Source organism: Elephas maximus, chromosome 2, assembly GCF_024166365.1.
Source record: "Elephas maximus indicus isolate mEleMax1 chromosome 2, mEleMax1 primary haplotype, whole genome shotgun sequence".
NCBI classification, from domain to species: Eukaryota; Metazoa; Chordata; class Mammalia; order Proboscidea; family Elephantidae; genus Elephas; species Elephas maximus.
The window spans coordinates 156,830,205-156,845,095 of NC_064820.1; the positions used below are offsets into that span (position 1 = coordinate 156,830,205).

Genomic DNA, 14,891 nt, shown 5'->3' on the forward strand with positions numbered 1-14,891 from the left:
ACTGATCCTTCTTTGTTTCCAACTTTCGCATTAAAATCACCAGTAATTATCAATGCATCTTGATTACATGTTTGATCAATTTCAGACTGCAGCAGCTGATAAAAATCTTCTATTTCTTCATCTTTGGCCCTAGTGGTTGGCGTGTATATTTGAATAACAGTCATATTAACTGGTCTTCCTTGTAGGCGTATGGATATTATCCTATCACTGACAGCATTGTACTTCAGGATAGATCTTGAAATGTTCTTTTTGACGATGAATGCAAGACCATTCCTCTTCAAGTTGTCATTCCAGCATAGTGGAGTATATGATTGTCCAATTCAACATGGCCAATACCAGTCCATTTCAGTTCACTTAATGCCTAGGATATCGATGTTTATGCGTTCCATTTCATTTTTGATGATTTCTAATTTTCCTAGATTCATACTTCATCCATTCCAGGTTCCAATTATTAATGGATATTTGCAGCTGTTTCTTCTCATTTTGAGTTGTGCCGTATCAGCAAATGAAGGTCCTGAAAGCTTTACTCCATCCATGTCATGAAGGTTGACTCTACTTTGAGGAGGCAGCTCTTCCCCAGTCATCCTTTGCGTGCCTTCCAACCTGGGGGGCTCATCTTCCAGCACTATATCAGACAGTGCTCTGCTGCTGTTCATAAGGTTTTCACTGGCTAATGCTTTTCAGAGGTAGACTGTCGGGTCCTTCTTCCTAGTCTGTCTTAGTCTGGAAGCTCAGCTGAAACCTGTCCTCCGTGGGTGACCCTGCTGGTATCTGAATACCAGTGGCATAGCTTCCAGCATCACAGCAACACTCAAGCCCCCACAGTACGACAAACCTTGCTATAATCACTTATTAGTTCAGGAGTTCTTTGGTTGATTCTTTGGTATTTTCTATATAGACCATCATGTCATCTGTGAACAAAGGCACTTTTATTTCTTCTTTCCCAGTCTATATACCTTTTACTTCCTTTTCTTGTCTTATTGCATTAGTATGATGTTGAGTAAGAGTGGTAAAAGGGGATATCCTTGCTTTGTCATCCATTTTAGAAGAGCGAGCATCTAATTTCTCCCTATTACATATGATGTTAGCTGTAGATTTTTTTGTAGATAGTCTTTATCAAATTGAGGAAGTCCCTCTCTAGTTCTGGGTTGCTGAAGGTTTTTACAGTGAATATATTGGATTTTTTCAAATGTCCTTTCTGCTTCTATTGATATGATCATGTGATTTTTTTTCTTCAGGCTGTTGATGATTTTTGAATGTTAAACCAGTGTTGCATATGTAGAATAAATCCCCCTTGGTCATGGTGTATAGTTATTTTTACATATATTTAGATTGGATTTGCTATTACTTTGTTGAAGATTTCTGCATCTATGTTTATGAGAGCTATTGGTCTGAAATTTTCCTTTCTTGTATTTCTTTATCTGGTTTTGGTATTTGGTTAATGCTGGCCTTATAGAATGGGTATCATTTCTTCCTTAAATGTTGGCTGAATTCACCAGTGAAGCCATCTAGACCTCATGCTTTCTTTTTGGGAAGATTTTTAATTACTGATTCAATTTCTTTCATATATATTAGGCGTATGCATATTATCCTTTTCTCCTTGTAGGAGTTTTGGTAGTTTGTATCTTTCAAGGAACTGGTCCATTTCATGTAGGAGATCAAATTACTTGGCATAGATTTGTTCATAATATCCCTTTATTATCCTATGGGATAAGTAGTGATGACTCTTCTTTCATTTCTAATATTAATAATTCCTTCCTTCTTTTTTTCTAGTAGCCTGGCTAGAGGGTTATCAATTTTATTGATCTTTTTAAGTAACCAGCTTCTGGTTTCATCGATTTTCACTACTGATTTCCTGTTTTCAATTTCATCAAGTTCTGCTATAATTATTTTATTTCTTTTGTTTGCTTTAGGTTTATACTGCTTTTCTTTCCCTAGTTTCTTATAGGTGGATGTTAAGATGATTGATTTTAGCTTTTTCTTCTTTTCTAATACATGCATTCAATGCTGTTAATTTTCCTCTGAGCACTGCTTTCATTGTATCCTACAACTTTTGATAAGTTGTATTTTCATTTTGTACAAAATATTTTAAAATTTCTTTTGAGACTTTTTCTTTGACCCATGTGTTATTTAGAAGTATCTTGTTTAATCTCCAAATATTTTGGGATTCTTTTCCAGCTATCTTTCTGTTATTGATCAAGGTTGTTTTATAAACTCTTGTTGCTGTTTTCTAGATAAAACACTTCTGTCCAACAGTCTAGCTCCAATGCTACCAATCAATCCCTAATAGTAATTAATGAAGCATACCTATTCTTTTTTTTACACCTATTCTAGGATGTATCTTTTCTCCCATAATTTCTTATAATACATGTCAGCACTCATCATGTAACTAGAAATTTTGACCAATAACAGTGTAAAATCAAAAAAAAAAAAACAAAACCCATTGCTATTGAGTCAATTCCAACTCATAGCAACCCTATAAAAAAACCAAAAACCGTTGCCATCGAGTTGATTCCAATCATAGCAACCCCTATAGGACAGAGTAAAACTTCCCCCATAGGGGGTTTCCAAGGCCATAATCTTTCTCCTGCAGAGTCAGTGGGTGTGTTTGAACCACCGACGTTTTGATTAGCAGGTGAGTGCTTAGGCACTGTGCTACGAGGGCTCCTCTAATATAGAAAAGTAAAAAATTAATCCTAATTGGCTTTCTTTCTCCATTTCTCCTATAGTAGCATTATCAAAGGTCACAGAATAGGAAGAAGTAGTCTGCACAAATTCTAGATCAAGACACAACCCTGTGCCGTATATATATATATATATATATATATATATATATATATATATATATATATATATTTCTCCACTATACCTATATGTCTATTGCTGACTATGCCTTATTAAAATTTTACATTTATGAAAATCTAAATCATCTGACTAGCAGAAATTAATAGTAGACTTGGTATAATTATTAGTACTGTGCATATTAATAAACCATTATTTCTAGACTTTTGTATTTTTGCTTTTGACATATTTAGAAGTGAAGTGGTGTTCTACCAACCTGAAGAGAGAAGCAGTAAGGTTTTCATACAGAGATACTCTTCATAAGATACCTGAAGTCTCTGCAACTCAGAGGAAACATACAGCATATGCTTACATTGGTCATACATGTAGGGTAGAGACATTCTCTGCCTGTGAAAGACAAATATCATTGCTTGGGTTAGAAAGAAGTAGTGCTAGTTCCTCAAGAAGTACATTTGTTATTTTACTTTTGCAAAACTATGGCCTCATAAAGGATAGTGTAACTACTGCTATTAATGCTAACTGCCAGTAATATCAGAACTTTGGAAAATTTTCCTTAAACTTACTCCTGGGCTTAGAGCATCTAAAGAGACTCTTAATAATCTAATTTTACACTGGAGAAAATACTTAAGTATTTAGAACTTATTCCTACAGAATTTATTACCAGTTGCTTATTAAAATCAGGGCTTTATGGTATCATTTTAATATGGCCAATTAGACAACACAGTTTTAGATTCTACCCAGTTAGCAGTTAGATTTTTTTTTTTAAACAACATCCCTTCCTAAAGACAACCATGAGTGATAATTATTTACAGCTATGCAATGGGCCAGAACTAGAACTTTCTTATACCCTAAATCTGTGTCTGACAAACACATGTGACTGAATATTCTTTTTGCTAAAGGTACCAAATCAATTCTCGATTATGATTCTCAGCAGTGAGTATCACATCTGCCATTTTCAAATACATCTCTAAAGTTTCCTGACTTTTGAAATGACACTAGAAGACTGAAATTGTGCCTGGTTCCTGGCTTTTAAAGTACTTCAAGATCTTTCTTTTTAGTTTCTGACAAGAAGTGATCTTGAACTTAACAGAAATAAACAAGGCTATTACTTTTTCTCTACTGAAGGGTGGGTTTATTTCTTTATGTAATCAAATAAATCAGCCATGACTGTATACTGCCAAAGTGATCCCAGAGGAGCTCGCCTGACTTAAAAATCTGCTCTTATCAAAGGGGCACCTTCCTAATCTTTTAATAGTCATCAAGCATTCCTTTTCTAGGAAGTATCTTTTTCTCCTTTAGTTTCTTCATGGCAATACTCCTCATGTAACTGCAAATTACAACAATCATTCTAGTTGGCTTAAAAAGAAACCATTTTTTACAACATTCAAACCTAATGACAACCGTGTAACAGACTGTTTATAGCTACCCAGAGGGTCAGAAAGTGAATAAAGACTTTCTGACAACCCAAATCTGCCTCTCACAAACCAGAGCAGCATGGAAACAAGTGGGTTAAGAGAAGACAGATCTCCCCATCGTCATAAACAGCAGCATAAAGACACAAGAATGGGAAACCACTTTCCTATAAACCATCTGTCCTCCAATAAAACTGAACACTGAGTAAAAGTGTTAAAATAATTCTTTAACTGAAATTTTCAAAAAGCACTGTTCTATATTTACAATGGAAATTAAACTAATGCGATTTTTTTCAGGAAAAATTTCTATTAATTCCTGTTTTACGTATGTTATGTGGCATGACTGGGTTATGCTGTAACTGCTTCACTTGAAATTTGAGCGCCATATTAATAAAAACCCTAAATTAGATTAGTTTTATAAAAGAGGAGGATAAGTAGGTGTTTCCTTTAATCCAAATTAAATGACTTCAAATTGCTTTTAAGGAAGTGACTGTAAATAAATATTGCAACCTGATGCTTTTAAGTAAGCATGGTTGGATTCTAAAGTGGGCAGTACGTACTTAAAGATTTTAAATGTCCTGTGTTTATGTACAAGTTAAATATGTTTACCAGTTAATTTAAAATTAAATCAAACAACTTAAACCTTGTTAAATTGTGATGGGGTAGTTTAAACTGTCCTTCCTCTTCTTGTCAATAGACAGTCCAGGTAACTTCTTGCTCTGATACAGATACTTGGAGGTTTGTGTGGGTAGTGGGGCCAAGCATATGGCAGTGCCTACTAGCTGTGGGCTGAGATATGGTCCCTTCATGGATTACAGTGAATCTGTGTCACAACATGCCTCGTGTTGTCATGCTTCTCACTAGGAAGCCTGGTCATCTCCTTCAGGTGTCAGCTCAAATGGCACCTCGTTCAAGAGGCCATTAGCCACATATCTTAAGCAGACCCCTCTCTAGTAAATACTGTCACAATTTGAAATTATTTATTATTAAAACGTAAGCAACTTAAGGACAAGAACTCTGTTCGCCTTGTTCTCTGCTACAGTCATGTGACAGGCACGTATTAGGAGTGTGATAAATATTTGTTATTCCCCTCTAATTCATTCTCCATAGTGTTATCCTCTAGGGCCTCCACTGTCGTCATCTTGCACCTAAATTAAAATTTAAACTCTTTTTCATGGCCTAGAAGATTCTGCTTGACTTGGCCCTGTCTATTTCCTAAACTCACACTAAATCCTCAGTGGCCTTCTCTCAGCTCCTCATACGTGATAATTTTGTAGTCATTTCTTCTCCCTGGAATGCCCTACCCTTTCACATAACTTGTTGTTTTGTACCATTTAGTGCTCAGCTCCTTAGAGAAGCCTTCTATGGTCACAAAATCTTAAGTAGCACCTTTTTCCTCCCCTAGTTACACTATTATGACTCTCTGAAATAGTTTTGGTTATTTATTTGTTTGACTTCCCCCATTAACAGTGTTAGCAGGGGCCTCATCTATTGTGTTCTGTGTTATATTCCACGCTCCTACAAGAGTGCTCAGAATCACTCACCAATGGAGAAACGGCACCAGTTTAACTCAACAGTTCGGTCAGGAATTCTAGACCAGATTTCTATGGAGGCAGCCTAGTGGAAGGGAAACCAGAAATATCTCCTTTAGGTAGTTCCCATCCATACTGCCAGATATGTGGTGCAGTGGTTAAGTGCTCGGATGCTAAGTGAAACGTCGGTGATTCAAACCCACTAGACATTCCACAGGAGAAAGATGTAGCAGTCTGCTTCCTTAAAGATTTATAGCCTTGGAAACCTACGGGGCAGTTCTGCTCTGTCTTTGAGGGTTGCTATGACTTGGAATCGACTCAATGGCAATGGGTTTGGATTTTTTTGGTTTAGTATAGGAAAGAGACGTCTCGGCTCTAGAATTACCCCACTACCTGTGGCTTCTCACACAATGCCTAAGAATCTCTTTTAAAATATCTGGGGCTAGTATCATCCAGTCCTTGCTAAAACATAATAACTTTATAAAAGAAGACCTTCCGTTTAACACTCAGCTCAAATAAACACTTTTCTATAACTTCCACCCATTATCTTTGTTATATCTTCAGGGAATATCATTTCAGGCTGTCCTTCTCCCTCTCAAATCTCCTTTTCTCTTTCCTTCAAATAGCCCCTGTTCATCAGTCAGTGTTAATTTTCAAACTCCTTGCCACTCTGGACACGTTCCAGGTTGTCAGTGTTACTCTTAATCTGGTACCCAGCTCTGAACACAAACTATTGATGACTGGCATAGAGTACAATGGGACTGTTATTCTAATGTGGTTTAAGATTTCATTAATTTTTTGGAACTTTTATCAGCAGCATGCAGAGCTTACAATGAAAGAAATACCTATCTTTTCCCCATATAAACATACATCTTCATTTTATACTCTGTTTGAGACCATGAGGGAGTGTGTGTGTGTGTGTGTGTATGAATTCCCTGCTTACATTCTAATAAAGGAGATGGGCACAGATAGTAGTAATACAAGGTAGAAAGTGTTAAGACCTGGGGATGTACAGCGGAGAGATCATCTATGGTGAGGTCAACATTTTGAGCTGAGGGTCTGTTTGGTACGTGAAGGAGAACAATGGGAGAGAAGGCGAGGCCGAGCTCTGGAGAGCCTAAAGGACCACGCTAAGGAGACACTTGGTGGTCAGTGAGGGGACAGTGAAGACATCTCTGTGTTGGGAAGGTGTGTGATATGATCAGAATTGTTTTTTAAAAACCAGGTTATTTGTAAAATTGGTAACAATCAGGTGTGTTGACTCTGTCAAACTACTAAAGTAGAATAATTTTAACTCAGCACAAAATGAAATGATACACAATGAATGCAAGTTTTAATTGATTTAATTTGTGCTTTAGGAAGAAAAATATAGCCAACACGGGAAGGATACATTGAAGGCAGGAAACCAGTTAGGAAAAATTGCAATGAGGTAAGGGGGAATGGACACTTGAAATACTTCAGATAGAAGCATAGGCCTAGAAGATGAGAGAACAGTTGACTGTTATGGATTGAACTGTGTCCCCAAAAAATACGTGTTCTAAATCCTAACCTCTACGTCTGTGGTTATAATTCTATTTGGAAATGGGTTGTCTTTGTTATAGGAATGAGACAGGATTAGTGTAGAGTGTATCTTGAGTCAATTTTTTATGAGATATAAAAGAGATTTAACAAGCAAGCAAGAGAAGCAGAGATGGGGGAAGACACATGCCAAGCCATGAAGATTGCCCAGGTGCAAAAGCTCAGGAGAGACAAGGACCTTCCTCTAGAGCTGACAGAGAGAAAGCCCTCCCCTAGAGCTGGCACCCTGAATTTGAACTTTTAGCTTCCTAAAGGGGAGAAAATAAATTTTTGTTTGTTAAAGTCACCCACTTGTGATATTTGTTACAGCAGCACTATACAACTGAGACAGCTGTCTCGTAAAATCTTTAAAAAAAAAAAAAGCTTCCATGCTCTTTCCAAGTCATTGACACTGAGCAAGCATTGCCATGCAGAAATACCTGTAGTCTCTGGGTCCATACCTCCCACTCCTTCAGCCTATATGTCCTCATCTGTAATTATTATTCCCTAACAGTGAGATCAACAGAGTTTTACCGTGTCCCTTTTCCTTCCTAGAATAGGGTCATGGAATTAAAACAATATCACAGTAAGATGCCTTGTTAACATGCCATAGACTGTATTGATCCCAGAAATGCCCACTGTTTAAAAAACATCTTTAGATATGTCCTGGGACAGTAAGAATGGCACATGCACATTCACTCTGCATCACACTGGGCTTGCCCAAAGCACTGATACACAACTCTATTCCAAGTCTCCCCAGTTCCAATATACCTGGTAGGACTGATTCAGTCCTGAATTATCACAGCAGTAGTCTATCAGGAAAACACCATCTGGTTAAAAATAGTCTTTCAGTACAGGGGAAATGACTCACATACAACTTACTCGTTAATAACCAGATCAGGAGCAAAACACAGCAAGCTACCACCTGCTTGTCTATATGATCTCCATCCCAGGGCAAATGCCATGAGGAACATCCATGAGTACTGCAGTAGGGTCATTTGGTCATCCAGGTGTAAGTTCCTGAATCCTGAATTAACAGAAATAAAGCTATGAGGGAACATCCTAATTGCTAAAGAGAACGTCATCTGTTATGGGAACAGGCAAAGACCCGATATCAATTAGACTTGTTTGGAAGAACTACTAACAAATAGAGAAAATGAAGCATTAACTTGGCACAGTTTTCTTTTGTCATCTTCAGACCCAAACCCTCAGTGCTTTTTAATAGTATTCAATGTAAAAAAAAAAAAAAAAAAAAAGCCAGTTTTTTGGTCACCTTCTCCCTATCTAAATAAATATGAACTAAATAGCAAAATAGAAAGCTGAGAGCGCTGGCTTGGGACAGTACTCAATCAATGAATTTAAATAAAAAATTTCCTCTGATATGTATACTTTTTTCCCCCTTGGCAGAACAGAGATTATGGAGGTCAGGCTACCCCTTCTCGTTATGTCCCTAACTATCTGTATCCAAGCTTGTCAATTCCCCTCTGTTTCTTTTTCTGGAGAGTTAGAGCTGGCACTAACACTGACCTCTGCTGTTCCACATCAAGTCCCAATAAGGGAACTTTGACTTACAATGCCTTAAAAATTAAGTCAACTGTAACTTGTGTTCAAGTTTCATTTCATGAAGAGTTAAAATCATTCTCCTTTAGTATAGTCTGACAAAGTGCCAATACCCCTGATTTTTACCAATTTTACAAATAATCTAGTTTTTAAAAAACAAATTGAAGGAAAATAAATGGAATTCTTAGAAACATATATTTTCTTTTCTTAGACTTCAGTGTAAAAAGAATTTTGAGTAAGTCCTACAACTCTAGTTCTGACATTACACCATCCTTCCATCTGAAATCACTACGCTTTTGGTAATAACCTGAGAAGTGGGAAGGGGTGTAAATTCTCTATTAAAGACTCCCTGTTCTCTCATACTGACCTGATCTCCCCTGGCTAATCCCCGGAACTAGATGAGTAAGAAATTCCATGGACCAAAATGATAGAGAGCTGGAGAGTTTTCAAACAAAAAAAATGCAAAAGTTTGTACTGTAGGTCTGCCATCCTTTGCGTCTTACCTGGTATCGCCTTTGCCCATTTCACTGCTGCGATCACTTGCCGTCCACCTAACATGTTGAGTGTGGTCAAGATTCGCCAAGTGGAGTCAGGAACAGAGCTGTCATATCCTGAATATAACACCTCAGGCTCAATGACCTCCAACAGTGACACCAGGGTTGGGGTGAGCTGTGGTAACGTTGCAGGAACTACTGTTTTGTTAATAGGATTTTCTGAAGTTTCTTGTGAGACGCCTGCAGTGGCCTGCTGAATTCCTTTTATTTTTTTCTTGGTTTTTCGAGCTGTAGATATTAAAGAAATGCACACAAGTGAATTGTAATGGGAAGATCTGGGTGATACTGTTTACTGAAGAAGTATTTTTAATTTCTGAAACTATTCAGGCTGAAAGAGTAAAAATGTTTTATTTTACTTTAGTAATTATGATAAAGTAACATGGAAGGGGAGATTTTTTTTTTTTTTTCTGAAAGGAAAAGATCAACAGGAACCCAGTCTCATATTAATTTCCCCTACAAATAAGCCAGTTATATCTTCATTACAGTTATACCTTATAGAAGATATCTGTTTGATAACACTGTGTTAAAACAATCTAAACACATCACTTCTATAGATTCTTCCATAAATTAATTTCTGTCTCATTCTGACTCCAAAGTCAAAAGTTTCATTGGTATATAAAGCAAATTGGTTTTACTATCAATTGAAAGAAAGGATCTGTCTAAGCGTGGAATAGCAAACTAGCAACTGTGATTTAGGGTTAACCTAAATTATGGTAGTATATACAATGAATAGAGCTACACTATCTATACATTTGCACAAAGCCCCTGTCTTATCAGGATACAAAAATGACATAGCATCTCATATGCTGAAAATAGGATTAGGTCAGATAGCAGCAAACATTTCTTTTTACCTGTGAATGCTAGTATGCTACCTGGTGCTAAAAATATCTGGGAGAAAAAGAAATGTACTTCACCTAAATTATCAATGGGAGGTTTCCCTTCTATGATGAAGATTTATACTGATACTCTATAAACCTACAGCATCCATTTTCATACTGTATATAAAATGAGTAAAACTATCTTTTAATTCTGACTTTGTCTGAAACAATCTAACCAAATTACAACATGAATTCTGTAGATTTTTTAGTAAACACATTCCTACTTCTGACATCATCTGCATTAGTGACAAAATAAGAATTATATTATTCTGAGAGAGAGAGTACTCAAAGCTCCCAGGATGGGCAAGGAATGTAATTTGTATCAAAGAAGAAATGTACCTTCCCAGTTATCAGGGCTGGTAGGGGATAAGTAAATGCCAATCACCTTTAAAAATAACCATCAGATCCTCTGTCTCCCAAATGATAAAATATATAGTTTGTGGAGAACACATGTAGTGGCAAGAACTGTATCTCCATGTCTAGTGTCAGAAAGAAAAACCCCATTGTTTACATTGAGTAGAATGGTCCCATTTCTTACTGTGCTGAATGTGGCACTGAGGAATTTACAGGTTTTCCATTAAAACATTTTAAAACACAGAAGCAGGATCATGACAGATCTATTCTAACCCATTTTTATCATGCTGTATTGGAGACACAGTCTGTGTACTAGGAAAGAGCACAAACCTGAAACGAGCACGTCAAGATTTAAATTGGCTCTGCCATTTAGCTGTGTGTCTGTGCAAGTTACTTAACCTCCCTGGGACTTAGTTTCTAGTTTCCTCTTCTGTAAAATGAGGATAATATTAGTACCTGTCTCAGGACTAAATCAGTTAAATTATGTAAAATGCTGAGAACACTTCCTGGCACACAGTCTGAGAACTATCATTACTTCAACTTGTAGGGTAATATGGTTTTAGAACACTTTAAAATCAGATATTACAACTCTGTGTAGGCATGGAAAATTTTTAAAAAGCAAAAGCTCCTTCCTATATGTAAGGAAACCTTTAAACCAAAGGTCTCTCTCTCCAACCACGATCTCAAAACCATGGACTGTACTTTGTTGGCAAAGGAAAAGAGAACATGCACGCCACAATCCATACACAGTCCAGTAAAAACCTCAATTAACCATAATTTTAAATTGTCTAGAATATGTGTTCTTACACTCTGCATTAAAATAAAGAGGAAAGGATAATGACAGGCTGGAGGATTAAAAAAAATATCTTCTATGACTCAGTATGTAATTAATTTCTTACTATTTATCTATAATCCTATATGAGAGAACTGATGCTTTTGAATAAGGCTCACGAAGTGCCAGTGAACTCAATTACACTGACTAAAGCAAGAAGTACACTAATACATTTTCCAAACATTATCAGCAAACTGCTAATTGAATTAGTTAAGCTATCACTATTTTTAAGCAATCGAATTAATCAAATTGTACTGTACGTAAGTTCCTGACCCACTGGAGCATACAGTGGATTAGCAGTCAATACATGGTCTCTAAAGGAGTGTTCATAAGTCTGTGATAGCTCCACTTCCTCCTTCATTAAAGTGTAGAAATCTTAATTAGTTTAAAAAACAGTTGAGAAATCTGATAATGCCAGAAACCTAGTTATAGTATAAGTTTCATTTGACTCTTTATACCACAACTAAAGCTATACTTTGGAATGACTACAACTTGAAATGAGTATAAAACATTTAGGATCATTGTTTGAAAACTTATTTGTACTCAAATGCCAAACACTTCAAAGCAGCGAAGACGGCTGCCTTAAAATAAATCTTGAGACTGACCTGGTATGGGGCAACAGTATCAAAATACAACCCTTGCTGTACTAAGGTACATTTATGGAGAGAACTGGGCTCTGGGAGAGGTGTTGGCTTCTGCCAAGTTACTCTGCGCTATCATTGAAACATAGGAGAACACTGGCTTAGGAGAAACACTGATGAAGAAGGGAATATTTCAAAAGATTATATATATATATATATCATGAAACACTTGGCTCATCTATATCTTTCTTAAATATTATGGTCTGCCAGTCATGTCTGGCACACACACATACCTACCTCCAAATAATGGCTTTCTATATAATGGGATGATTCAAAGCAAAAATGAGTAAAGCCACCAGCACAAAAACAAAAACACCTATGAACTTAGATTTTTTTAAACCTTTCAATTTTCCTACTGGTAGAATTAGATTACCAGTTGCATGATCTGTGCCACCTACTGTCTAATGTATTATTAAATGACAAACTAGAACTTTGTTCTATGTGTAGTGTAAAGGTGAATTTAAGGTTAATCTCGGATCTACTTCAAGATGTTTTTAATAATATAAGGGTCCAAAATAACCTCTCTGGGTATAAGAATGTACATCAAAGACTACCATGTCATAGCTCTGGGTAAATGCTACTTTTCCCACTATTCTGGTATATTGACAACTTATTAAAAGTGTACAATATGGCTGTTTTCTAGTACAGCTTTTCAGGAAACCACAGGTCACATTAATTTGTATGTTTAAATTATATTCATTAAAAAAAAATTAGGAACAAATTCTGACAGGTTTTCAACCAAAGGCTTGATTGGAAATGGCACTGATGCCAGTGGTTGGTCTTCTAGTGAGGTAAGGCCAAACAGGCAGAGGAGTTGCTGTTTAATTATCTGTGAGAGGGAGAAGAAATGGAGGTACACTTAGTAACTCGGTCCATTAGAATCATTACTTTGTAGCTGGTATGTCTTATTTCTTTTGACTAAAAAATTCCCTTATATTTTGGATAGGAAAGGGATTGCTCAGAGAAGTAGTATCCATTTAAAGCTCCAAAGATCTAAGTTAAGCTTGCTTGGTATGTATTCAGAAAGCACCTAAAGATGTTATTGGGTAAGCAACCGTACTACATTAGTGATATGATAGAATTTTATTTGTGTTTTCCTTTTGAGTAAACACATTTCTAAATATAAAATAGCTGAGACGAAAACTTGGGCATCAGAGGAAAGTAGTTAAAATTGGGGCTGGAGAAAACAAACCAATCGGTAAAAACTGAAATGCCTTAATATACATTTATTTAAGTGGTCAAAGTATATTGCATACTCAGGAGATCAGAGAGCAGCAGAATGAAACTGGGTAAAATCTTGACAGGGATCTGGTATGTAAGAAGTCAGGAATAACCATGGTGTCTTTATAGCCAAAAGAAACTATCCTTGTGGCACTGAAAGCGCACTTTACACTACATGGATTTATAATTAATCTCTGAAGCTTTTGCAACATATACAAGAAGGTGGGCAGCTATCATTTTTGCTATCTAAGTAATACAAAGTGTCCAAAGTAAGGAGATAAAGTTGTGTGTGTGATATGGGGAACCGTATCTCTGTTATAGTCATACCCATAAACCTACTTTATATTTAAAAACAAACACACACACACTGTGTGCTAGACACTGCCAACACTTAGTCTTTCTTCTCTCAAGAAGCACACGGTTTCTAGTCTCTCTGATACCACCATCTCTTATCTAGGTTATTGCAACAGCCATTTAATTGGTCTTTCTATACAAGATTAGTCCTTCTAAAATAGAAACCTAATCATGTCTCTTCCCTTGCTTTTCACCTAACAAATTCTTACTCAGGAGTCCTCGGGTGGTACAAATGGTTAAGCTTTGAACTTAGACAGTTGGCAGTTCAAATCCAACCAGAGGCACCTTGGAAGACAGGCCTGGCAACGTATTTCTAGAAGGTCATAGTCTTGAAAACCCTATGCAGCAGTTCTGCTCTGCGCATACGGGGTCGCCATGAGCCAGTATGGACTTGACAGCAACCAACAACTGTTCTTACTTAGCTTCTATATTTAAAGTTATTTCTTCCAGGAAGCCTTCCCTGACATCCAGGACAGAGCTAGGTGGCCCTCCTATTACTCCCATGGCTCTATTCCACTTGTGGTGTGCCAAGCTGTTTTGTGACTGACTCTACAATCTGATGAAATGGTGAACGCCCTGAAAACTGGCACTTTTTATTCCATTTTATGTCTAGTGTCTGTCCCATCAGTGAATACTTGCTGAATGAAACTGCTAATATCACCAACAACTTCTAAGCACACGGGTTACTAGATCACAACCACCGCCACCTTTATGGAACTTGCAATTTCAGCTTCAACTAGAACAGATTACAAACTTTTTTCAAAGGAAAGTTTTCAGTGATGAGACCAATGTTAATTATACAACTTGTTAGGTAAATGGAGATATGAAACTCAAACTTATAACTAGTTTCAGGTTTCTTCCTTACTTGAAAAACAAACAGAACCCATCCAATGCCTCTTTGTGGAGTTTTATTTTCCCTGCAGATATGCAATAAAAGTTGTGTGTGTATATTCAAATAAAAGGTATATTTTTTAAAAGGAAAATTGCAGGAAAAATACACGTAAATATATTTAATGTGGAAACATTTCCACCCCTAGGACATAGTTCTGAAACTGAAAAAAGATTAAAAAAAGATAAAATATTGCCTCAAGTTATGTAAGTTTCATTATTACATAATTTCCCTTCTTAGTGTACAGTCTGGCTGTACTGAATTCAGTGTATGTAACAAGAGCTGCTGAGTAAACTTAAATACTG

The 14,891-nt window shown here is 36.6% G+C and overlaps 1 protein-coding gene across 7 annotated transcripts in view; it reads right to left on the bottom strand.

Annotated features, from left to right (window-relative positions):
• Positions 1-14,891, bottom strand: part of NR3C1 (nuclear receptor subfamily 3 group C member 1) — a 117,760-nt gene that overhangs the window by 13,468 nt on the left and 89,401 nt on the right. For all 7 annotated transcript variants that reach the window (XM_049873969.1, XM_049873967.1, XM_049873968.1 and 4 more), the window contains exons 5-7: positions 9,367-9,645; positions 8,186-8,330; positions 3,059-3,189 (exon numbers count right to left, since the gene is read on the bottom strand). In XM_049873969.1, coding sequence (XP_049729926.1) covers positions 3,059-3,189; positions 8,186-8,330; positions 9,367-9,645 — 555 coding nt within the window. The remainder of the gene's footprint in view (positions 1-3,058; positions 3,190-8,185; positions 8,331-9,366; positions 9,646-14,891) is intronic.